Source organism: Cryptosporidium sp. chipmunk genotype I, assembly GCF_004936735.1.
Source record: "Cryptosporidium sp. chipmunk genotype I strain 37763 chromosome Unknown contig_14, whole genome shotgun sequence".
NCBI classification, from domain to species: Eukaryota; Apicomplexa; class Conoidasida; order Eucoccidiorida; family Cryptosporidiidae; genus Cryptosporidium; species Cryptosporidium sp. chipmunk genotype I.
The window spans coordinates 552,809-576,740 of record NW_027125584.1 but is presented as its reverse complement, the minus strand read 5'-3'; the positions used below and the strand labels follow the sequence as shown (position 1 = coordinate 576,740).

Sequence of the window (23,932 nt, the reverse complement as noted above, 5' to 3'; positions counted from 1 at the left end):
AAGAAATTTCCATTTCATTTTTTTTTTTTAATTTAATTTTATTAATTTAAAGAAAGTCCACAGTATTAAGCTTTCATAATAATTTTGAAAACAATAATAATAATAACAACAATAGAAGTAAGATTATTACTTTAATTAAGTTAAAATCGCACAAACTGAGAAAGTATTATAAAAAAAAAAAATATATATATATATATATATATATATATATACAACTGAGTGATTTAATAATAAAAAATGAGCCAATTATTAAGTTTTGGAAACTGCACAAATATTAATAAAATAGGTGGTAATACCAGTACCAGTATGAATTTGAACAGCAATATGAAAGCGAATTTACAGCAAACTTCACCTGGATATTATAATCAATATAGAGTACCATTATCAGAATATTCGGATAAAAACAATATTGGGACTTATTATTATACAAGTGATAATAACTTTAATAGTACTAATAAAGGCTATATTTCATCACCAAACACGTATCCAAGATATATTTATCAACATAATAATATCCAAAATATAAATGGGCACCAATATTTAAATCAATCTAACAATAATTTTAACAGACCAATAGGATTCGAAACTATTCCAAATAGAATTAATGCAATTGATGAATCCAGTAAAATAATCGATAATAGCTATCATTCAAGATCAAAGTACATTTCATCAGGATCTGGAATTGGAATTCGAGGGACAGAAACAGGGGTGCCAACAGTAGTAACAGGAAAATCATCATCTTTGTACAACAACAACAACGTAGTCTCATCAAGCGGAGTTGATTTAAATACAAAAGTAAAAACTGAAGCTGGTGGCTATGCAAATGCCAGAAGTACTATAAGTAAGCCTAATAGCTCTAACTGGAAGGAATGGAACAGTTACTCTAAACTTCTACCTCTCGCAGTTGTTGAACTGGATGTTCAAAATGAATGCAACTACTTATCCAGTCTATTTAGCTCATTCTCAAATACTGTTAAAGGATTCATATCAAACTTTGAATTTGAAAAACTTATGGAATATGTTAATATAATTGAAGTTGGATACAGGGGTACTATTTTTGGTGTTATGGATAGAAATCAAGATGATTATATTACTCAAGTCGAATTTCTTACTGGAATGCTCATTTTCAGACCATACAATATCAGAGAAAAAAACTCTCCAAATTTTAATAGGCTTAGATTACAATTCATCTTCTTTTATTATGATTCCAATCGCGATGGATTACTTTCTATTGATGAGCTTGCCAAACTTATTGAGCACATTAGTATTATTAAAGTTACTGTAAATAATAAAAACAACAAACCAAAGAAAAAAACTCAAATCTCTTCAGAGAAATCTAAGAAACTCGCATCCCAGGTTATTCATGACTACCTCAACAAAGATTTCTGCTCTTATGATGATTTCTTTCATCTTGTTAATAATGGAATTCTGAACGGCACTATTAACCTCTTAAGATGCAGAAATGATATTTTTCTGCAAAAGAAAAATACATCTTCATTCTCTCCACCAAATCAACACCTTTATAATAAACTCCCATGCGCAAATTCTATCCAAAATCTCAATTACATTCAACAAAAACCATGTTCACCCTCATCCAACTCAATCCCTCAATTCCAAAGTCAATTCCCTCAAATTTCACCATATAGCACAAATACTCACCCCCCTCAAGACTTCATCCCCAAGAATAATTCAATCTATAATACACCCATTAGTGTCTCAACTGAACAGTTTCCTCATCCCAAAGCCATCATCAGTACAAATGACGAATACATTAGAACAGTTCCCTCAAAACCATCATCTCCATCCGCAATCAATAGTAATATCCAGCCTATTCTCTCAGCCTCGTCAATTTCAAAGCCAAAAACTAATACCTCACTTGCCAATCAGAACCAAAGTACTACCGAAACATTCAACTATAATAATACCAATAGCAATTACACCTACAATTACAATAATAATACAATAACCCCACCACATAACTCTATCCTATCGAAAAACAACTCAATTTCAAGCACAATCACCAGAAAACAGGAAGATCAATTCACTGCACACTCCAACTCCCCACCAAACCCACTTCTCACACCAGATCCACTCTCAAACTACAGATCAACATACGAATCTTCCTCCACCTATTACAACATTCCCTCAGAAGGCCACCCTAACTTTAATTTCTCTCCCTACTAACACAAACTCTCCCATCTGTATACATTTGCCGCCAAAACCATTTTTACATGCAAAAATAAAATAAAGAACACGTAATTCTTTCTATCTTATGTAAGAGATGTTTAAAAGAAAAAAGAAGAGAGACCAAATCTCGATCAATGAATATCTTTACAATAGCATTAGAAAATAAATAATTACTAGCTTCAAAAGAAAAAAAAACACTGCTTTATCGCTACCATTATCACTGTTTTTCTGGAATTATTTTTGAATTACTATACTACCTAATTTTCATTATTTACTCCTATTAATTACTTTATCTTCTCTAATTCGACATTTTTATTAATGTCACTCATTTAATTTTTCTCTAACTTTAACATTAAAACTGTTTCCGCCAAAACTTTTAATTAAATTTACCATTAATTCTTATGTAATAATATAAAAAAATTAATATGGGGGTATAAATTGTTATGAATAATTAGAAAGGTCCTCAAATAGTTTAATACTTCCTTCTATTTGTTTGCAAATTATCAATCATATCCCAGGTAAAATAAACTCCAAAATATGGAATATATTTACTCATCTCCACTATCTTTCAATTTTCACACAATATACTTATTTTTGTTTAATATAATTATTGATCTTATAATATTAACACACCAAAATTATTCACTAAATTATCCTTTTATTCCCTCCCCTACTTTAATATGATTCATTTACTGAATGATTCATATCATTCATTTGAATATTATTACAATTATTTGCTGAAGAATTATTCAAATTCATTGAATTTACATCATAATTTATGTTCTTCTTTAAACAAGGAAACAGCTTTCTCCAACGTTTATGTTTTTGTTTCAATATCATTTGTCTCTGCATCTCATTATTATCCAAAATACTCTTCCTTTCAGTATTCACTACATCTAATCTATCCTGCACTGCAGCTATTAAACTATCTAAACCATATAACTGATTACTCTTATAAAAGTCGCTCAATCTATCCTTCTTTTTTGTTGCCTCTAATAATATATCTTCTAATAACTCCTTCTTCTGCATCAAAGAATAACCATTATACTCAGAATCAATTTCTTCCAAATCAGCATTCAGCCTATTTACTAACATTTCAGGAGTTTCCATTCTTCTCATAAACTCATCATCAAATTTACTATTATTAATACTATTATTACCTCCAAAACAATTCTCTATTCCTATTTTATCTCCCCCTTTACCATTTACCAAATTTAAATCCACATTATTTTCACCTCCATTCACCTGATACCATTCATGTCTAAGCTCATTTGCAACTTTTAGAAAACAATTCAACGATATTTCTCTTGGAATCTTATCATTTAAACTATTTAACATTGTTAGATATATATCATCCAAATCTTTCTCAAGATCTAATATACTATATTGCTTTCTTGAATTTGCAATACCATTTTTGCTGCTTAAACCTTCAAATGATGTATTATTGCTTGTTACTCCATTATATAATTTATTTGAAATATTATTTTTTGCTATCTCATTCAAATATGTTGTACAATATTTTACTGAAATATTTAAATTCTCTTTTATTGTCCCACTCTTCCTCTCTTGTAATTCTGACTGTAATTGAATTTTGTAATCAATATAAATATCAGTATCTATTAATGTACTTGTGTATTCCTTATATAAATGCATACATTTGGATCTAATCTCCTTAATTTCATCTTTTAATGCTGCCTCACTCATAGGTAAAGATTCTAACAATTTCATGTTTTCTACGGCATAATAATCATTCACATCCATTAATATTCTATCGCAAAATCTTCTTTGTACAATTTCATTCAATTCTGAGAGATTTTCTGTCTTATTATTATTCAATACTTTAAAGAATATTGAAAGATAACGATTTATTGTTAATGATGAATTATATTGGCCAAGTTTATGGCTTATTGCATGATTTTTACTTATTCCAAGTAACCTCTGTCTTAAACAAGCAATCTGCTTCATATGATCCATTCTTATCTTTCTTTCACTATTATCAATTGTATATGGAGAAACTAATGTATGACATTCTTTCATTGTGTAATATGATCTTAAATAAAGCTTGAGATTCTCAAAGTAAGTAATTTGTGAATCTTCACACTCATAGCCGCATCCTAATTCTGTCATAAGCGTCTCAAAATAATCGATACTATTTAATATCATACTATTAGCTGTATCATATAACAAGAAATTAAAATCATGTAATAACCATACTAAATATGGTCTTGGAGTGGTTTTTAAAGTACATAATAATGCTCTAGGAGTACCATGATTTATATTGTTTTTATCTAATTCCTGTTCCGTTATTTGATTAAAATCATTAAAAGTTTCTGATCTCAAAGTAGGTTTGTATCTTGGGGTTAATAGTAGTAATGGATTAGCTTGAGCTGTTTTGAAATCATCATCTTTTAAGTTTTCCGCAATTTCTCTTGGTGGAGTACTAAACTCACCACTTTTCATACTATTATTACTGTTAATACCTCCAGGCTTATTATTATTAACTAATTTATTGATAATTTTTTCTTGGCGTGATTCAAATTCTTTTTGTAAATCCATTATTGGTACAAGCTTTTTTAAAGATTCTTGATTAATTATTCCAGAATTATTCATGACAACTGTAGATGAAATAGAATTCGCTAGAATTAATAAAATATCGTGTAACTTTGGTATCATTGAAATTTTAAAATCCAATAATAAATATATAAATTCCTCATCCTTGTACCAATAGTATAAATCAACCAAACTACTTTGGTCATTGGCAATATTTTGTTGTCTCTCTGACAATTCTTTATTAATTATCCTCTGTACTGATGATGACTCCAAATCTGGATTTAATAACAGAGTTGAGAATAATTCGCTAGGACAATCAACCAAGCTTATAAAGCATAGAGGTGAATCTCCAAAATCTGAATTTAAACGTTTTACTGTCTCCTGATTTAATTGAATTGCCTTATTATTATTATTAGATGGCTCATAAATAATTAAGCTCATTCTCGGGTATTTATTTTGATCAAAGAACAATTCTGAAGATAATAAAGTTGAAGATGAAAGCATATTTGACATTTTTTTAAAATTTTTATCTGGTGAATTTCCCATTTCCCCTCCTGATGCAATTAATTCTTGCATAGTTACCCCATTAGGAAGTAAATGTGGCTTAACCTGAGTATTATTTCTTAATGTATCTCTTAATATATTTTTTGGAGAAAACGCCAACTCATTTTCTAATCCAGAAATATTTGGACCTGCAAGGCAACTCTCAAATATTGAACTTCCACTACTTTTTAAATTTGGAACAGCTTTTTGCAAATCTTTAACTAAAACATGCCCCAATGCAACTACAGCATCAACCACATTCTTGGCTCTATTCGAATTATCACCATTTTCTGAATCATAATCAAAGTTCTGGTTCAATTGTTTAATATCCACCACACTCTGGTCGTCATCATCTTCGAATTCTAATTCTTTTATTCCATCCGGTATTCTTATCACCGGATCCTCAAAGTTTGCCAAATTTCGACTTTGTGGAGGAGGAATTAAAATCGGAGCTGCTACTGATTTACTATTTACATTTGAGGATGGAATTTCTTGTGGTACCATTGAATTATTTTTCCATGTTGGAGTCCCAACACTAACTGTTCCAGATTTTACCAAATCATCTGAATAATAATGTGTCTGATAAGTACCTGTTTGTGGATTAAATTGTGTTGGAGTAACCCAGAATATGCTACCATTACTAGAAGCTCTTGGGGTCGCAATCACGCTATCCATTATTTGGCTATGATCGGTCATTTTCCCCTTTATATTATATATTTATATATGAATAACAATATATATAAATAAATATAAATATATATGAGAGGAACCACTAATCTATATCTCTGGCTTTTATAATACTATTAGCAATTATTTAATTATTACACATATAACAACGTCGATTTGTTTGAAATTAAATTTCTTGAAAAATTATTGCTAATTTGTTCTTATTATTTTTTCTTCCTTTTATGGCAACTTTATTTGCTTAAAAACTTTAAACAGCTAACCGTTAATACTCAATATTAATCTGAATCCATTTATCATCGAAAAAGTCAACTTAAGAAAAAAAAAAGAATCGCAATAGAATCTTCTTGAAATTCTATCTTTTCTTACTTTTACTATTTTTTTACTATTATATATTTATTCGTCACTTACTTTTAATTTTTTTTTTTAAGCATTTACTACTATTACATACGTATAATTCTTTTTATTCCACACTTATTTTTTCTGCATCCACATGAACTAATTTTTGCATGTAAGTTGGCGCCTATGCCGGTACCAAAAATAATGATTGCATAATTCTTGCATGCATAAAAAATCGATAAATATTGTGAAGAAAGAATAAATTATTGATAAAGCTATTCACTTATATTATGAATTTTTTTGATCTTATTTTATTTTATCGTTTTCAAATATATTTATTTTATTGATAACCTATATAATCATTAATATTGTAAGATTTCAAAAATAATTAAAAAAAAAAATATGATTAGCGTATTTAAATTAAAATATTAAATAATTTATTCCTTAGAAAAATTACAAAACCCAATAACTGATTAAAGGCAATTTATTCATTTTAATTTTTTTTTTAATTGACTCATATTTACAACATATTAGATTTGTTTGTATTCTACGAAGAACCACATTCCAGATTTAAACTTTAATGTGGTTTATTAAAGTAAATAAGTCCATTAATAAACAAGACTTGATGTGTTATTATGTTTAATAAGCTGGAAAATAGAATCTGGAAAATAATATGAAATAAAGAAATTATCTAATGAAAAAAAATGTATCAAAATTCATCATAGATAGTAACCAACTCTTTCAGCTCCCTTTTTCTTAACTTCCAAGATTTTATTTGTATCATATCCCTTCTAAATCTTTAAAAATCTCTTAAAAAAATTCTATAAGATCACAAATAGGCGGGAAATTGCTAAGTTCAATCATTAAAATAAAGTCACCAAAAGAAAAAGAAAAAGAAAAAGAAAAAGAAAAAAAAATTTAATAAATTAATATACTTAACAAAAGTAGTGATCACAATAATAGGAGTTGCAATAGATGAACTAGATGAAGGTTTCAGTTACCCCAGAACTGAAAGATTTTTTCTCTAAATATGGTGATAAGTCATTTAAAAACTCGGAAAATATTGATGTAGATACATTATATAAAGCATATTCAAAGATAGTAAAGGACTATAACTCCATTAATAAAGAGAATGAAAATGATGGAAAGAATTTTGATGCTATTCCAAGTCTACAAGAGCTTCTTTTAAATAGCAAAAAGGAGATTGACTTGGACCAGAATCAAAGAACTTTGGCTCAAAAGAATTTATCTATTATGGAAATATTAAGAAAACGTTCAGAAGAACGTAAATATCAATCATCAATCAAGAATTTATCTCAAGCTAAGTACACCAAGATTTCAAATAATGTCCCGGATGCCTTTGGTGTACACTACTCTAGAGACGTTCTAATGAGTATGAATGCACTTATTGGCCTTATTTTAACATTTATTGGAGGATTCTATGCTCCACTATATATGGGTCTTGAGGATATAAACTCTAGAATTTTCATTGGAATTGGATGCTCTATTCTATGTTTAATTGCCGAAGTTGGTTTATTTATGATTTACGATATTAAAAGGAATATTAAAGTTTCAAAGTTTATGAAAGAAGACCTAGTTTATAAATATTTGAATAGTAAAGAAATATCAAAGACTGCTAACATTTATAAACCCATTACTACAAATAACAAAAGTAATGGTAGTAAGCAAACTTCTAAAAACAAAGCTTCAACAAAGTCAAAAAAAGGAAAAAAGCATAAAACCGACTAGTTTAATCTCCTGTTAATATTTTTATGTAAATATAAATATGCTATACCGCATCTGTTTACTCTAATGCTATTTAATATAAACTATTCACATATATATTAGTAATAACCAGATTTAGTTCGCAATGAATAGCTAAAGTATATTCTCCCGGTTCTAATACTCCAAATTACCCTATTTCCTGTCTAAATTCTCATGAACTTTTTTTTTCAATTATTTCTAATTTTTAAGCAAACCCACTATTACATGTATAAGCTGTTAAATATATAACATGCTTTTGGCGCCAAAAGTTTAGACAATTTTAGTTTAAATTAAAAACTAGAAAAAAAATCAAAAGTAGCTGAACAAAGAGGTAGCTAGGAACAGAGGAATAAAGTACAATCAAATCATATTAGTTCTTCTTGGAGCCACTATTTGGAAGAAGCTCAAGATTACGGTGTGAGGAAATAACTAAGTGAAACAAAGAAATACGGGTGAAATGAAGCAAGAACCAGTAAGAGGCGATCCGAACCAGGGCATATGTGTATCATTGGAAAATGTGGAGGATTTGAGCGATAGCCCAGAAGTTGCTCTTCAGTGGAAATGTAGTTGTTGGAGCACAAACGACGAATTTTTGTTGGAGTGGAATATTAACGTTCCAAAAGATTTACTAAGATTTATACCAAATGGAAATTCCTTATCAGTTTCCCAACTTGGATTTTTTAAGTACAATGATATGGTTTACGTTTTAGTTGCTTGGACCAGAAAATATATGTGGGTTTACTGTCACGATATTAAATCTTTTACTGAAATGTATTCTCAAGGTTTAAACATTTCAGTAGAACCCAAAATATACAATTTAGAGCTGGAGGAGGAACAAGATACTGAGAATCATGCTTTATTAAAAGATGAAAATGATCATTCTGTTTCCCTTGCAATTAAAACCGGAGATGGAGAGTTTCAATTTGTTATCTCCACTATTACTTTACAATTACATACTCTTAGAATAACTGTTTCTGGTGAAATTGCTCAAGTTTTGGGTTTTTCAATGTCATCTAACTGGTGGGATATTGCAAAATATAACGAGGATTCTTTTCAAGTTGAGAATCAGAATTCTGAATCTTCAATTTTCTATCAAGAAATTGAATCAGGTTCGAAAAGTCACTTAAAGAGTATTGTTGGGCTAATTAAGTCAGCATGGAATACTAGTGAGAGAATTCCAAGATCTAAGCTTAGATCTGATAAAATAGCTGAAAAGACTGAGAATCCTGGTGAATATTCCGATTATTCTGGGCCTTCAGAAGCTCTTACAAGAACTCCATTTGATCGTAGAAAAGGCGTAAAGAAGCTACGAAAGTCCATATATAATGAAGATATTCTCATATTTTCATTCCCATCAAGTTATATTAAATGGAATGTATCATTTATGTGCTTTATAACAGCAGAAACTTCTAATACTTCTAATTATAAAAAAACTAAGACACTAATTCTTTTTAGACACGATTCTTTTGGAGTAGTAGAACTTTGCTGGACTTTAAACTTTAATCAAATCGGCAACTTCTATCCTTCAAATCTGATAGCGATACCTTGCTTTGAAAATAGCAATATAAGGAACTATGAAAATATTACATCAACTATGAAGATTCACCTTCAGATTTCTTTAGGAGATTCTCATAGATTTGGACTCTTTTTCATCTATAAATCCAATAATTCTTTAAAACTTGTACAACTAACTCCAACACCAAGCTTATTACCGGAAACTAGTGAAGCCACAAACCCTTTGTTAAGTTGGACACGTAAGCCATCATCTAATATGTCTCTTTTACACGAGATTGTGAATACTTCATCTTTTGGAAGTAAAAACGATAGCAGCTGTTTTAATGAGATTTACAACCTTGAGCAAAATATTCAATTAATACCAAATCCTCAAGTTCAAAGTATTTTTCCATATCAAAAATCCTCCCTTTGGCCTGGGATAACTCATAATTGTATCTTAAGTACCAGCAAACATATCTTTATAATATACATTTCAGAAAATGGTCATCAGCTGATATGTAGAAATATTTTGGATCATTCAAACCATTCAAACAAAATTTATTTTACTACTTACTCCCATAATACTCTTTATCTTCTTGTAAATTATCAGGACATTCCTCTTAAAATAGATCTTTCTTCCCCAAACAACGAATCGCAAGAATGCTTGAATAACATTGATAACACAGAGAATGAGACAACAGGAGAAAGTGTAAGGAACTCAAATAGTGAATTTAACCAATTAATCTTAAAATATAGAGGGCTCAGAAATGGAGAAATTTCAAGAATTAATACCATTTTAGAGAATTCCAACTCTGAAACTATTATTAATAATCTAGAGAAGATACACAAACAAATAATCTCGGATTTCAAACTTACAAAGCTAGGAGGTTCCGAGTCATCGATAAACATTATAAAGTACACCAAAACCCTCAGTTTTATTGGACAGAATCTAAATAATCGAATTCTTTGCAATAATTTTGAAGCCTTAGATAAAGAAGCTACTCTACTTTGGGGGAAATGCTCCCTTTTACTTGATTTGGATTATTGGAAGGATCTAAATTCCATGGAAGACTGGAAAGACCTTTCAGAAGGAACTTGTTTTGATCAAATTACATCCAAGTTCCCATGTTTACAGTCCCTCCTTATTAAGTATCTAGATCCTGTTACAATAATTAGTTCTAATTAATTCTTCGCACATGGCGCGCGCGCTAGCCTGCATGTCTTTCGCATGTTTTTTACGGTACCCCACACTTTGGCATTTTTTTTTTCTTTTTTTTTTTTAATGTAAAATAATAAAGCAATAGAAAGAGAAGAATATCTTTTTAGTTTGTGAGGCTAACTTGTAGATGTTTACATGTTGAATTCAGAATAGTTAGACAGAGAAAAACAATACATTGGTAAAGGTTAATTACGAAGGTTACCAAAGTTATTCCAGACAATATTAGTATAGAGAAAGAAATAAAAGGATATCTTTTGGAGATTAGTTATTTATTTCAAAAAGTTTTATTTTTTGGATAGTAGTTTAGAATAAATAAAAAGAAGGGAAAAGTGGAAGAAAAAAGAAAAATGGACTCTGAGTTTTGTATCGAAGATCTTATTGTATCCATATATGGAACAGAAATGCTGCTAAAACAAATAAAGGAAAGACAAATTAGAAACTGTCTTTACAATTGGAAGTATAAAAGTCAGCTTGAAAAAGAGTTATCTTTGCAAAAGAAGAAATACAATAAGTACATGCTGGATGGATTCTATGCATTAGCAAGACAAACTCAATCCATTTGCATGTTATTTCACACTATGAAATTGATTGAATATAAAAAACAGAAATTTGCAATGGATAAGTTAATTTCTAACTTCAAAGAAAACACAATAAGACAAGGAACAAGCAGGGATGAACCCAGATCTGATGAAAGTATTGGACTAGAAAACGAATCAGAGTTATCATTGGATGAGAATACTATAATGTTGGAATTTCAGCAAAACCTTATCAGATATTTTCATGGAATAAATAACGTGGTAAATATTGTAGAATCAAAAAAAGATAGAATACTTTACAATTCATTTTACAAAATCAGGAGTTTCAAAGAAAATAAGCAGCTAAAAGTAATTAATAGTTCAAGAACAGAAAGGGAAGCTTTAAAAGATGAGTTTATAACGCCACCAAGTCCAATAAGAAAGTCTGAAATTAATAATAAAGAGAACATTTCAAGAAATACAATAAGGAAACAATTGAATAATGGATTATCACTCAATAGGGAAGAACTTTATTTTGAGCAGATTTCAGAAAAGAAACAATTCTATACTAGAAAGCAAAATGTATCATTCAATAATGGTTCAATCAGTGAGCCAACTTCTTTAGAAAGAAAGATGTCAAATAAGTCAGAATTTCCTGAACAAAGACATATATCAGGAGAATTCAACAAACAAAGCTATACAAATTCTAATCATTTCCATAGACAAATAGGGAACAATGTTATAATTGGAAACAATATTATCGACTTTACTCATGCAAATCCTGTATTATTTTCCTCCATCAAATCTCCAGTCAATTCGAATCCTGTATTAACCATATTCCCACCGCATTCCCCAAATTTTAACTTTACTAATCCTGCTATAAACAGGAAGCATCCACAGTTTAATAATAATTTAAACTATTCTAATCAGCTATCTTCTGGCCCTACTCCATTAAACACAACTAAGTATTCTAGAGATAATATTCCCAGCACAAATAACTCATTACCGAAAAGCCAACACCAACATAGACATGAATTAAGTCACAATTTTATGATTAAAAGATACTCTTCAAGTGATAGAAAATCACCCAGATCCGCTGAAATTACAAAAAGTATTCTGAACCCATGTATTAATTTTACACAAGATTCTACAAATCTCATTCAAAACATCACTGATAGTTTTAAGTCTGTAATTTTGAATTAGAATGCTCTAGATTTAAATTAAATTTAATAATGCTTATTTCTAATATATATTATTATTATTATTTTTACACTTCATTCTTGCATGCATGCAATTTATACAAAAAAAAAAATAATTCCATGTGGATGCAATAAAATGTAAGAAAAAATTGAATTTTCAATATTGGTGATAAGTCTCATTTTTTTCAAAAAATTATAACTATTAATGAAATATTGGCTATTTCCATTAATTTAAGTTTTGATGGCTTCTATTTTGTTAAATACTTTTTTTCCTTCTTTTAATCTTCAAATTCATGTGGATAAAAAAAAATTATTAGTATGAATAATTGTGTATGGCAAAAATACGAAAACTAATTTTAAAAAAACAAAAAATAAATAAATAAAAACAAAAAAAGAATTTACTTCAAATTTAGATCATTTATATTCCAATGCATCTTACTTTTAAAGTTCCGAAAAAATAAAATAATTAATTTAAACCTGTAACGACAGACCGTATATATAGATGGGGGGGTAATGCAGGTATGCAGATCCACAAGAAAATAACAAATAAAAAAGGTCAAGAAAATAGAAGAGAAAAAAAATATTTTTTATAGTAATATTTTGGAAATAAAATAAGTAATATGCAGAACAAAATATTCAAATATAGAAGGATATTTACATAAAGAAATTAGAACGAAAAGAAAATGTCAGATAAAAAAAATACTACGAACTTTACGCAGGAATCCCTTCTTGCTAGGGAGGAGAAAGTCCTACAGGATGCAGAAATTGTTATAACGACTCAAAGAGCAAGAATAGGGGAACTACGTTCAGAGCTTGAGCGTTTGAATGCTGAGAAGTTATATTGGTCAAACACCCATATGAAAGAAATGAGTGATGTTATACAAGAAAATACTAAATTACGCTTACAATTGGACGAAATGCAAGCTGATTTGAATGCACTAAGACATACTCAGGATAGTACCGATAACTTAATTACAAATTTAACTGAAGCTTTGGGAATAGCGGAATCACAATTACTAGCACAAGAAAATGAATTAAAAAGTTTGAGAGGAATGGCAGGTAATTTGCCCATCGAAAACAATCATTTGAAAGAAGAAAACCAGCGCTTATTAGCTGAAAATGAAAAGCTGAAGTGTCAACAAGAAGAAAGCACTAGAAAATCAGGTGAAGTTAGATCATCAAAAGGTTCTGATAGTGCTGCAATTCAGGCCGTCAATGATGACTTGAAGAAACATACAAAATTAGCAAGAGATTTAGATTTTCGAACAGAAGAACTAAGAGTTAATAAGATGTGTTTGCTACAGTTAGAGAGTGATTTGTTGGAACATCAGCTATTAGTAGAACAACAAAGGGTGGAAATACAGCGATTAAATATGGCAGTTGAAGCTTTAAATAGAGAAAAGACTCTAGTACCACCAGTGGTAATAACTAGTAAACAACTTGATTTATTTTCAGATGGAACGAATGAAAATCCTTTACAAAATATGTCAGCAAAGCAATTTGCTGAGCAAGTAGTTTCAGAAATTACCAAATCTTTACCAATGATGCAAAAAGATCTAATTATTGGTGCTGGTAAAGAATATAATGAAAATGAAGAATTGTGTGGCTATTCTTCTGCTTCTATTCCTCCTGATGATATGGATGTTATTCAGTACAGAACTATGGAAGAGCAAAGGATGCTAATTTCACGTTTATTAAAAGGTTTGGATCAGTTAGGCTTTACTAGAAGTGATGCAACGTGTTATAAAGAAAAGGCATCAGATTATAGATGGTTTTATTCTTCTGTTGTAAGTCATAGTGTCAACTATATTACAAAACCGTTAATTACATCATCTAATGACACAAGGGATAATATTTCTCCTCCAGGATTCTTTAATTTATTTGTACGTGTTGAATCAGGAAATATTGCAATATTTCAAAATATGGAGGAAGAGGTCCCATTATTCTCAATTAAGCCTTGGAAATGTAATGTAGAAATATATGAGAATAGCAAGCAGTTTGTTTTAACCAGAACTTCGACAACTTCTGAACAAATTGAAAATCATATATTATATTGTCAAACAGAGGATGAATTTAATCGTTGGTATTATGCTCTATGTTATGGAGGTTTCATTGAGTCAGAAAAAATTGGAAATTCTAAATTTAACCAAGGAGAATATGATCCTAAAATGAATAAATATTTAAATAAAAATCCAAATATTAATATTAATTTTAATAATAATGATAATATTAAAGACAATAATAATAATATTAACAATAATGACAAAGATCATTCTGTTATTTCAGTTAAGATAATTGATCCAGAAAATGTTAAAAATCATCAAATATCAAAGATGTCAATATACAATAACTATTTATCATTTAGTAATGGACGTACTCCAATAAATACAACAAATTCAAAGTTGAGTATTAATCATAAGAAATCAATGATTACAATTACTGATATTTCTACTGATCATGATAATAATACAATTGTTTTTACATCTGAAGATTTTAGAGATTATGATGATTTGAAAAATGCATTAATTTCTTGTAATTGGATGGAAACTGATAAAAATCTTGGATCACTTACATCTAAATTAAATTATAAAGGAGCTGATTCTAATATTAAACAAACAGGAATTACTGATAAAAAGTTAATACCACAATCAATTAATTTCTCAATGAATAATACATCCGAAAATCATAATAATAATGATATTAATCATGCTACAAACAATTCAGATGTAAGACATGGTGTTATATTAGTCAAAAACTCTCAAGTACTATTATACCATGATGAATCAGATGAAACTCCATTTGCAAAAATAAATGTGAATGAATGTAGTATTGAGTGCGATCGAAGAAAAATGAGTATATTATTAATTAAAGTAAGAAATAATCAAGTTGAAAGCTTTTATTACATGTTCTCATCGCTTGAAGAATTTAATAGATCATGGTCAAGATTACGAGAAGGAGGAATACAGGAAGTTCTTCCAGAAAATAAGCCTGTATTAAATCAAATGTGTGTTGTATGTAAAAATAAGATGTACTTCTATAAAGATGGTGATAATAATCAAGGAAATTCATTTCTGACTATATCACCTGATGATACAAATTGTCATGTAAATTCTGATAGGAATGAAATTATATTGTTACATTTACAAGGTGATGGAACACGTAAAAAGATTATATTAGATTGTGCAAATATGGATGAATTTACAAGATGGAACATTGCATTACAATTTGGTGGATTTATTAGTGGTGTAACAAAATCTTGTATGAGTAAATATACATTTGATATATCATTATTTGGTATAGTAAAGAGTAACGGAGTAGAACAATTGAAAAACATTAATACAAAAGAGTCTAAACCAGTATATAAAGATTTTTATAATATAACTGATTATCAATCAATAGAAATATTTAAGAATCATGAATCACGATTAAAGAATACTCCATTATTTACAATACCATTTAAAGATACTGAATATTATGGTGATGCAAAAAAACGTCAGATAGTATTTTTAACAAGAAGAGGAAAAGCAGGTGAAGTTAGAATTATTATTAATTTACAAACATTATCAAATTTTGATATAATAAATAAGGATTTGATTAATGTAGATTTTCCATTATTAGAGACTAATAGTGCAACATCATTAAAAGCTGAATATATTATTGGAGCAAAAGAAGGTATAATATGTGTATATTGTACAAAGAATAAAGAAAGGTTTATTAATATAAAGAATATAATTAGTGAGAATAAGTATTTGAATAAAGGAAGTAATAATAACAATAATATTCATAATAATCATGAAAATAATAATAGTATAAATATTATTGGAGTAGGTCATCATAATTTAGATTCAACAAGAAAATTCCCGGAATGTGGATATATTAAATATACAACAAATGAATTTATGTGTGTAGCAAGTAGAGCAGGAAGATCGGTTGTATTGAGAAGGAAAGAGGATGATTATGATGCATTATCAGTAAGATGTAAATCATTAACAGAATATGAAAAATGGGAGAGATCAATGTCAATAGCAGGATTTATTAATTCAGATACAACAAATAATGCATTTTTACCACCAATAATGTATTTATTCCATTCATTAGATTATGATTTTAGAAAGCAACCAATATTACCAAGTTTGGATAATAGATCTAAAACAATAGTAAATTCATCAATAGCAGTAACACAGTCAGATGAACATTCAATATTATCACATGATGATATTTCAGCAATGAATGAAGAAGATTATCAAGATATTGGAAAAAGAAGAAAAGGAGGAGGTGAAGAAGGAGAGAGTAATAAGAATAATTTAGATATTCCAAAGAATTTGAATAGTAGAAAGTTGTTAGATATTGCAGGAATACATAGACAAAGTCCGCCGACAAGAATAATGTTATCATCATCAAAAAGAAGAATAAGAGAGAGAGAATTAGATTTTAATGAGGGTTATGATATTGATGAGTGGAGTAATATATCAGAGATATGTACAAGGAGAAAGAAGGAGGATAATGAACAAATGGAAGAAGAAGAAATAATGACGAGAATTAAAAATAGAAGTGATCAATATGAAAATAAGAGTAGTATTGACTTTTTTAATCAATTTTTAATGGATATGGATATAAATGAAAATAATAAAGAGGAATTCGAATCTGAAATTTTGATAAATATAGGAAGAGTTTCAGAATTGGGAATGAATTATAGTAATGACGAAAATTTTGAATCAAAAATAGATATAAATTATATTAAAAGAACTTCATCAATTAATAATAATAAACAAATGGAATTGGAGAATCTGGAATATAAAGTATATAGTAACAATAGAGGAGGTATGAATAATAAAGAGGTTAAACATGATCTTGAAATTGATGAAATACTTAACCAAAAAGAAAGAAGTGGTTTTGATTATTTTGATTCTAATTCTGATTCTGATTCTGATTCATTGAAATGGAGCTTAAATGAAGATAATAAAGAGGAAAATGAGTATGATGAATATGATCAAGATGACGATGATGATGAATATGAAGATGATGATGATGATGATGATGATAATAATGATAATGAGAAAAAAAAACAAAAAGAAGAAAAAGAAAACAGCATGAATATAAACCATAATGGGAATAGAAGAGAGAACGAATGGGAATTAAAGAAGAAGAATATTATTGAGGAAAAGGAGCTTCTGTCATCACTAGGAGGATCTGGACAAAATAGCTACATTCCTAAAAGATTATCTGAATCGCAAATACCAGAACATCAAAAGTCTGTAAATTCGTCTCTCTCGTCTTCATTATCCTCCTCTTCCAATTATTCACCCTCCTCTAATTCTTCTTTAAATTATCGTAAAAATAAAAGTAATGGTAAAAAAGATACTCATGCTGCTCGTACTTTAATAAACATTAGTTCTAATAATAATAATCAGCAGCATCATAGCCTAAAACTAAACAATACCCAGTCGAAATGGGAGAGAGGAAAGAATGGTATAAAGTCTATTATGAATAGAATAAGATTTAAAAGAGAAAGAGGATAAGGGTGAAGAGAATGAAAAAGATTAAGAGGATGAGCAGAGCATATAAATAAAGTGAGAAGATATATAGAAAAGAGAGATAGAGACAGTGGAATCTAAAAATTATTTATATTTATACTTAGACAAAATAAAAACTAATTATTAGAGTTGTATTTGTACTTTTGAGTTTGAATTTTTAGGTTTATTGGAGAATCTGTTTGGATTTGGTACATTACAGGGTGTGAAGAATGTATTATTATTTGTATTTGTAGTACTTAATAAGTCGGTACCTGTATTCATATTACTAGTATTATCAGAAATCCAAGGAATAGATCTTTGAATAATTTCTTGTAATTTATTAATATCAAGATTTGAGTTGGAGGAAGATGGCAGATTATTTAAATGCTGGTCATTTAATGACATATTAGAAATAGGATCTGAAAATCCGGTACCTATTGAAGATTTACGTGGTATACCAAAATCTGGGGTATTATTATTGCTATTATTATTTACTATGTTATTATTATTATTATCATTATTCTCATCATTTTTAATGTTATTCTGATTACAAAAATGCGTCAAAGAAGTCATTGGGGAGTATTTATAAATATCAAGTTTTTGAGGAAGAAGACAAGTCTGGAGATTTGTAAGCAAAAGATCAACAACTTCTTGAGTGATACCAAGAATGTTTCTAATTGAACTGGTTGGAATATTTCGAGGAGGAAGTAAAGCAACAAAATCAATAATTCCTTTAGGTAATAAAGTATTAAAAGATTTATTAGTATTTTCCATGCAAGAATTAAAATCTTGCATATCTTCAATATTCTTTAATACATCCCCATTATTTATATTATTTAAAGTACTCTTTAATATTTGACTCTGTAATTCTGTTGAAACTCCAGTTATTGAGTTATTTTTTATTGGATAAGTCTCAAATCTAAATCTAACCATACTTGAAGTATCTGGTTTAGAACACAAACTTCTTCCTACTCTAGACCATTTAAACTCATTAATATGAGTAAAATCCGATGTTCTATTATTCAAATAGTAATATTCCATCTCCTCATCATCTAAACCTTCTTCTATACTGTCCAAATCTGAGTTATCATAGTAGTTGTCATAATTATTATCACCCCAATCTTCGTCTTTCATTATTGCATTATCAGCAGTGTTATTAAAGTCTCTACCGGTACCAAATAAACCTTGACTTTTTCTTCTGTCTCTTCCTTCGCTACAAACGCCCACTTTTCTTACTCCTATTCTATTTTGTACAAGTCTGAATTCAAAAGGTCTTTCAAGTAGAAAGCTTTCAAAGTCATCATCTAAATCAATATTACTACTAATACCGGTGGTTTTATTAGTAGTATTAGTAATATTATTATTATTATTGGTATTAGTATTAGTAGTAGTAATACCATTACTTTGCTCATTATGATATTTAGCAATAATTCTTCCTCCAGTAACATGATTACAGTCAACCGATGAATTGCATTTACTTTCTCCCTCTGAAACTGCTCTAAAAGAAACACTTAATGCATTTTTAGTATTATTCTGACAATTACAATTAACGGTATTGGAAGTAGTATGTGAGCCAGAATTTCCATTACTAAGAGATGAATTAATTGCCAATTTTGATGATGATGACTTTGAACAAATTTTACAATGTCCCAAACACATTCTCTCATCCTCTGATTGAGAAGACACACCAATTCCTCCAAAACATCCATTACGTCCTTCCTCTCCTTCTAATAAATAAAACTCTGTCCAAGAACTATTTGGATAAATAGAACCAAATCTAAAACATTCAAAAGCTGTTCTAAATTTACTTGGACAAGTTAATATGAACTTATTACCACTATTAGCTTCCAAACTTCGCATCGAATTTTCTATTGCTCCCGTTTTAAATGCTGAATTAACTCCCCTTTGATTCTGTATTGCTAAATTGGCTGAACTAGTACTAGTTGTATTATTATTGTTATTATTATCATTTACATTACTTGATGATAATCCTCCAATAAAATGATCATCATCAAATGGATTAAAAACATATGAATGACCATATACTTTAGTCTTAGGATCAATATTATCACTTCCAATATACTCTTTATTTAACTCAGCAAATTCAGGAGCTCCTAAAATGGAATGCCAAGCCTCCTGTTGTCTTTTACTTAATAACATATCAATTTCAACATTCTTTCCGTCCTTTTGAAGCTGATAAATCCTATTCAAATAGTTCAAAGAATAAATGGAAGACCCACTCATTCTTTCTAAATGAAACCATTGTAACCAAAGTTGCTTTGGAACTTTACCAGTCTCCTTGTAAATCTCATAAATACATGATTGAAGTGTATTTCTTGCTTGTTGAAGTTTACCAGTATCTAATAGAAAAGATACAAAACACGACATAAAAGATACATCTAGAAATAAATGTCTATAATACATTCCAAAATAAAATATCTGATATGCTCCATCAAGGTTATTATATAACCTCCATTCATTTAAAGCCTGAGAATAGCAAATCCACTTAATATCAGCAATCCTTGGAGATCTTTTCACATAATCCAAAAATACTTCTCTCCAAATTACCTTGTCATTAGTACTGCGTAGTATAAAGTTCAAATATTCAATAATTACCACAGCCGATACTACCGGGCTGTACTGTTTATGAGATAGGCCACTAGTTATCATTTGAGAGTACTGCTTGCTAATACTAGTGCCATCAGTCCTCTCACCAAGAAGAAAATCTGTATTAGATCCTCCTAATGCACTTGAGTTGTCTTCAATCATCACATTAGATGGCCTTGTATCATTAAGATTGTTAGAATTACCATTATTAGCATTAAATACCTCTCGTATTCCTTCACCTAGACAATTTGAAATAATTGGATTACCTTTAATCCTTCCCATTAAAATATGGTGGTCACTAGCTTCTCCTTGTATAGTAAGTTGATGATTATTCTGATCATGATTTATAATGTTTCCAATACTTGTTCCCCCAGTACAACTACTAAGATTTTTATTGTGATTGTTATTATTATTATTATTAGTTAAGCCAGCAGTGCTACTAATATTTTTAACACCATTCGAGTTACTCATATTAACATTACCATCAACATTACTGTCATCAGTTACTGGTACAGCAGAATCATCCATTTGAATAACTTCTCCAGAGCTCTCAATATATACCATTGAATGATATAGATGCATAACTTTGTCTAACTTTTTTCTAAGTTCATAAACCTCAGCTAATACTAATTTCAAAATCTCATCCTTTGGTAGAAAACGTTGTATTGCTGAGCTTAGAAGCTCAGTTGCCATCTCTACACCAGTTAATTGAACTGGATGGGAATTCCAAACAAAAATAAAATATTCATACCAAACTTCTGGATGATATGAAAAATATAATAAGCAGTTTCTAAAAGAGTAGGAAACTCGATTAAAGTATTGTGATTTGTCTAATCCTAATGGATTGCTTTTTTCGAATAAAATATATCTTTTCCAAGGAATAAACTTACTCATCCATTCGTTTCTATTACTTTTATCCAATGGCTTTGCTGGAATATCCTCGTGTAAACCATCAACTAAAACCATCATATTCTTGTGAACAATCTTTGAAATATTTACCAACTTCTCTCCAGATTGTAGCAAATTCTTTGTAACCAATTTACTAGCAGATTCAGAAACTGTAACAACTCCTCCTACAACCATACCCACATTCAAATTTGAAACATCAGTAGTGCTTGAACTTGAAATAGAGTTCTCAAATAAGGAATATGCTATAAATGCAGTTTCTAAATTCCCAACAGGAGTTGTTAACCATTGTATAAAGAATTGTCTCAAAGTTACAATGGTTGCAATCTTATCACCTAATTGAAAGCATTCTTCAATTTGTTCACTAATAATAGGTATTGTACTTGTCTCAAATGGATTCAATAATAATGTATTTCCTGATAAACTTGCCTCATTTTTCGATATTAAAGTATTGTAAACCAATAATCTTAATTTATACATTCTTTGCCAAATGAATCCACTCCTAGGATCTGATCCGACTGTGTCTAATGCTAACTGGTAAATTTGATAACGATCCTTTAAGCTATTAATCTTTTCATCAACAAATGGTATAAATAACTTCCATATCATTATACAAGAACATTGGTGAATACATCTCTGATAAATACCCAGTAAAACTTTTTCATCAGTGTTTTTCTGAGACTGAAGATATTCAATATATCTTTTCCAAACTATTGGACTTGTTGGGAAAAACTCCAAAGCTCTCTCAAAAACTTCACTCTCTGATTTTACTGTGAATATATTCTCCCATAGTGAATAATCATATGGATTCTTTTCTACGATTGAATCTATTAAAGAAGTTATTCCCTTCTTCATCTTAGAGATCGGAGTGAAATCCGCTCACACTTGTACTTTTTCGCCCAAATCCAAGCCTCTAATTTTATTTAGTATCGTAGATATTGTTTTGTTATTTAAATTTTTTCAGCATTAAAATTTGCTTTTTAGAGACGCATTTTTGCCTTGCCGCTCATTTTTTGCTGCTAAAAATATGCTAACTTTGCCAATATCGGCCTTTAAAAAGTATCATCTTTAAAATAGAGATTATTTTGGTTATTCATAGAAAGCCAACAACTTTCTAATATACATCACCCTTTATTCTGAGTGTGTGCCCGAAAATTTCTATCATTATTCCATTTTTTGAAACACTTCATTACTATGTCCTATCATCTTGAACATTTTCTTTACATTGACTCGGTATTGTATTATTATCACTAGATTCTTTTCTATAATACTAACCCCACATTAAATCTTACTATTATTATCAACTTAATTTGTCCTCTTTGTGAGAAATATATCATTTGATTTTTTTTTTTTTAACTGCTTAATGCTAACTTTAAACATAATATTATTTACTGGAATAATTTAATAATTAACTTATTTATTTTAATCCTTCCTTCATCAACTTTACCCTTCTATTATCCATCACCCTCGTATTTAGAATGTCAATAATGATTGTATTTCTTCTCAAAACTTTTTATTACTTTATCACTTTGTTTTAAATGTTATAACCTTTTCTCTGAATAAAAACCCATTAATAAAATTTTATCCCGATATTCTTTATTATCAATATAATATAGACTAAACTTTTATCTAATTTCTATTTCTTCTTTTAAAAACTTACTTTTCATTTTTATTGTTTTCACACGTAATCGCATGTATAATCAAGCATTTTTTCCAGTACCGGTGTTTACATGCAATAAAAATTTTAATGTGGATAAAATTACGTGGAATAAAGAAAGAGGAAGAAAAAAACTAAGAAATAATAATTGCTTATTTATTTAAAATAAATTAATATTAACAATTTGGCTTGAAAAAAAATATTTTAATAATAAGTTAATATGTGGGTTTAAAAAAAATCCAGACTGGAAATCAAAATTCAAAATAAAAAATAAGTATTGCATGAAATAATTATACACGTAACTGATTATGAGTTTTAAAAAAAATATATATATATATTCGTCACTTTTTTTTATTAAAGTTGGACGAAAATTGTCAAGAAAAATGAATGGAATATTAAATTAATTTAATTATTTATTATTTTTTTTTATTAATTTATTGGAATGAAAAAATAAATCAAACAATAATACTGATAATTTACAGTTAATTAAAGGAAAAAATGGATTATAAAATTTATGGGAAAAAAAACCCTTACTTGAAAATCTTTGGTGTGGATAATTTGTAATGACAAGTAATGCATTACGTGTAAACATTGACAATTACTGCAGGTAAAATTTATTATTAGAATTAATATTTAATATAAATCTATTTAAAAAAAAGAGAAATGTTAGAATTAAGATTTCAATAAATAGGATAATTCAGGTATACAAGAAAAAAAAGTAATGAAAATTAGGAAAGTGGGGAATTTGAAATAAG

The 23,932-nt window shown here is 28.8% G+C and overlaps 7 protein-coding genes across 7 annotated transcripts; 5 read left to right on the top strand and 2 right to left on the bottom strand.

Annotated features, from left to right (window-relative positions):
- Nucleotides 1-237: 237 nt before the first annotated feature.
- ELE39_000770 (erythrocyte membrane-associated antigen) lies at nucleotides 238-2,184 on the top strand (the record flags this gene model as incomplete). Its single annotated transcript, XM_067343810.1, has 1 exon — nucleotides 238-2,184. One exon carries the CDS (start codon nucleotides 238-240, stop codon nucleotides 2,182-2,184), a length of 1,947 nt encoding a protein of 648 aa, XP_067202529.1.
- A 678-nt stretch (nucleotides 2,185-2,862) lies between these two features.
- ELE39_000769 (guanylate-binding n-terminal domain containing) lies at nucleotides 2,863-5,976 on the bottom strand (the record flags this gene model as incomplete). The annotated part of the gene is made up of 1 exon (XM_067343809.1): nucleotides 2,863-5,976. The coding sequence occupies one exon, from the start codon at nucleotides 5,974-5,976 to the stop codon at nucleotides 2,863-2,865; it is 3,114 nt and encodes a 1,037-aa protein (XP_067202528.1).
- A 1,311-nt stretch (nucleotides 5,977-7,287) lies between these two features.
- On the top strand, nucleotides 7,288-8,052 carry ELE39_000768 (endoplasmic reticulum-based factor for assembly of V-ATPase; the record flags this gene model as incomplete). Its single annotated transcript, XM_067343808.1, has 1 exon — nucleotides 7,288-8,052. One exon carries the CDS (start codon nucleotides 7,288-7,290, stop codon nucleotides 8,050-8,052), a length of 765 nt encoding a protein of 254 aa, XP_067202527.1.
- Nucleotides 8,053-8,524: 472 nt separating this feature from the next.
- On the top strand, nucleotides 8,525-10,747 carry ELE39_000767 (uncharacterized protein; the record flags this gene model as incomplete). Its single annotated transcript, XM_067343807.1, has 1 exon — nucleotides 8,525-10,747. The coding sequence occupies one exon, from the start codon at nucleotides 8,525-8,527 to the stop codon at nucleotides 10,745-10,747; it is 2,223 nt and encodes a 740-aa protein (XP_067202526.1).
- A 380-nt stretch (nucleotides 10,748-11,127) lies between these two features.
- On the top strand, nucleotides 11,128-12,498 carry ELE39_000766 (uncharacterized protein; the record flags this gene model as incomplete). Its single annotated transcript, XM_067343806.1, has 1 exon — nucleotides 11,128-12,498. The coding sequence occupies one exon, from the start codon at nucleotides 11,128-11,130 to the stop codon at nucleotides 12,496-12,498; it is 1,371 nt and encodes a 456-aa protein (XP_067202525.1).
- Nucleotides 12,499-13,177: 679 nt separating this feature from the next.
- Nucleotides 13,178-18,013, top strand: ELE39_000765 (uncharacterized protein; the record flags this gene model as incomplete). The annotated part of the gene is made up of 1 exon (XM_067343805.1): nucleotides 13,178-18,013. The coding sequence occupies one exon, from the start codon at nucleotides 13,178-13,180 to the stop codon at nucleotides 18,011-18,013; it is 4,836 nt and encodes a 1,611-aa protein (XP_067202524.1).
- A 138-nt stretch (nucleotides 18,014-18,151) lies between these two features.
- On the bottom strand, nucleotides 18,152-22,375 carry ELE39_000764 (mRNA 3 end processing RNA14; the record flags this gene model as incomplete). Its single annotated transcript, XM_067343804.1, has 1 exon — nucleotides 18,152-22,375. The coding sequence occupies one exon, from the start codon at nucleotides 22,373-22,375 to the stop codon at nucleotides 18,152-18,154; it is 4,224 nt and encodes a 1,407-aa protein (XP_067202523.1).
- Between the last annotated feature and the right edge of the window lie 1,557 nt (nucleotides 22,376-23,932).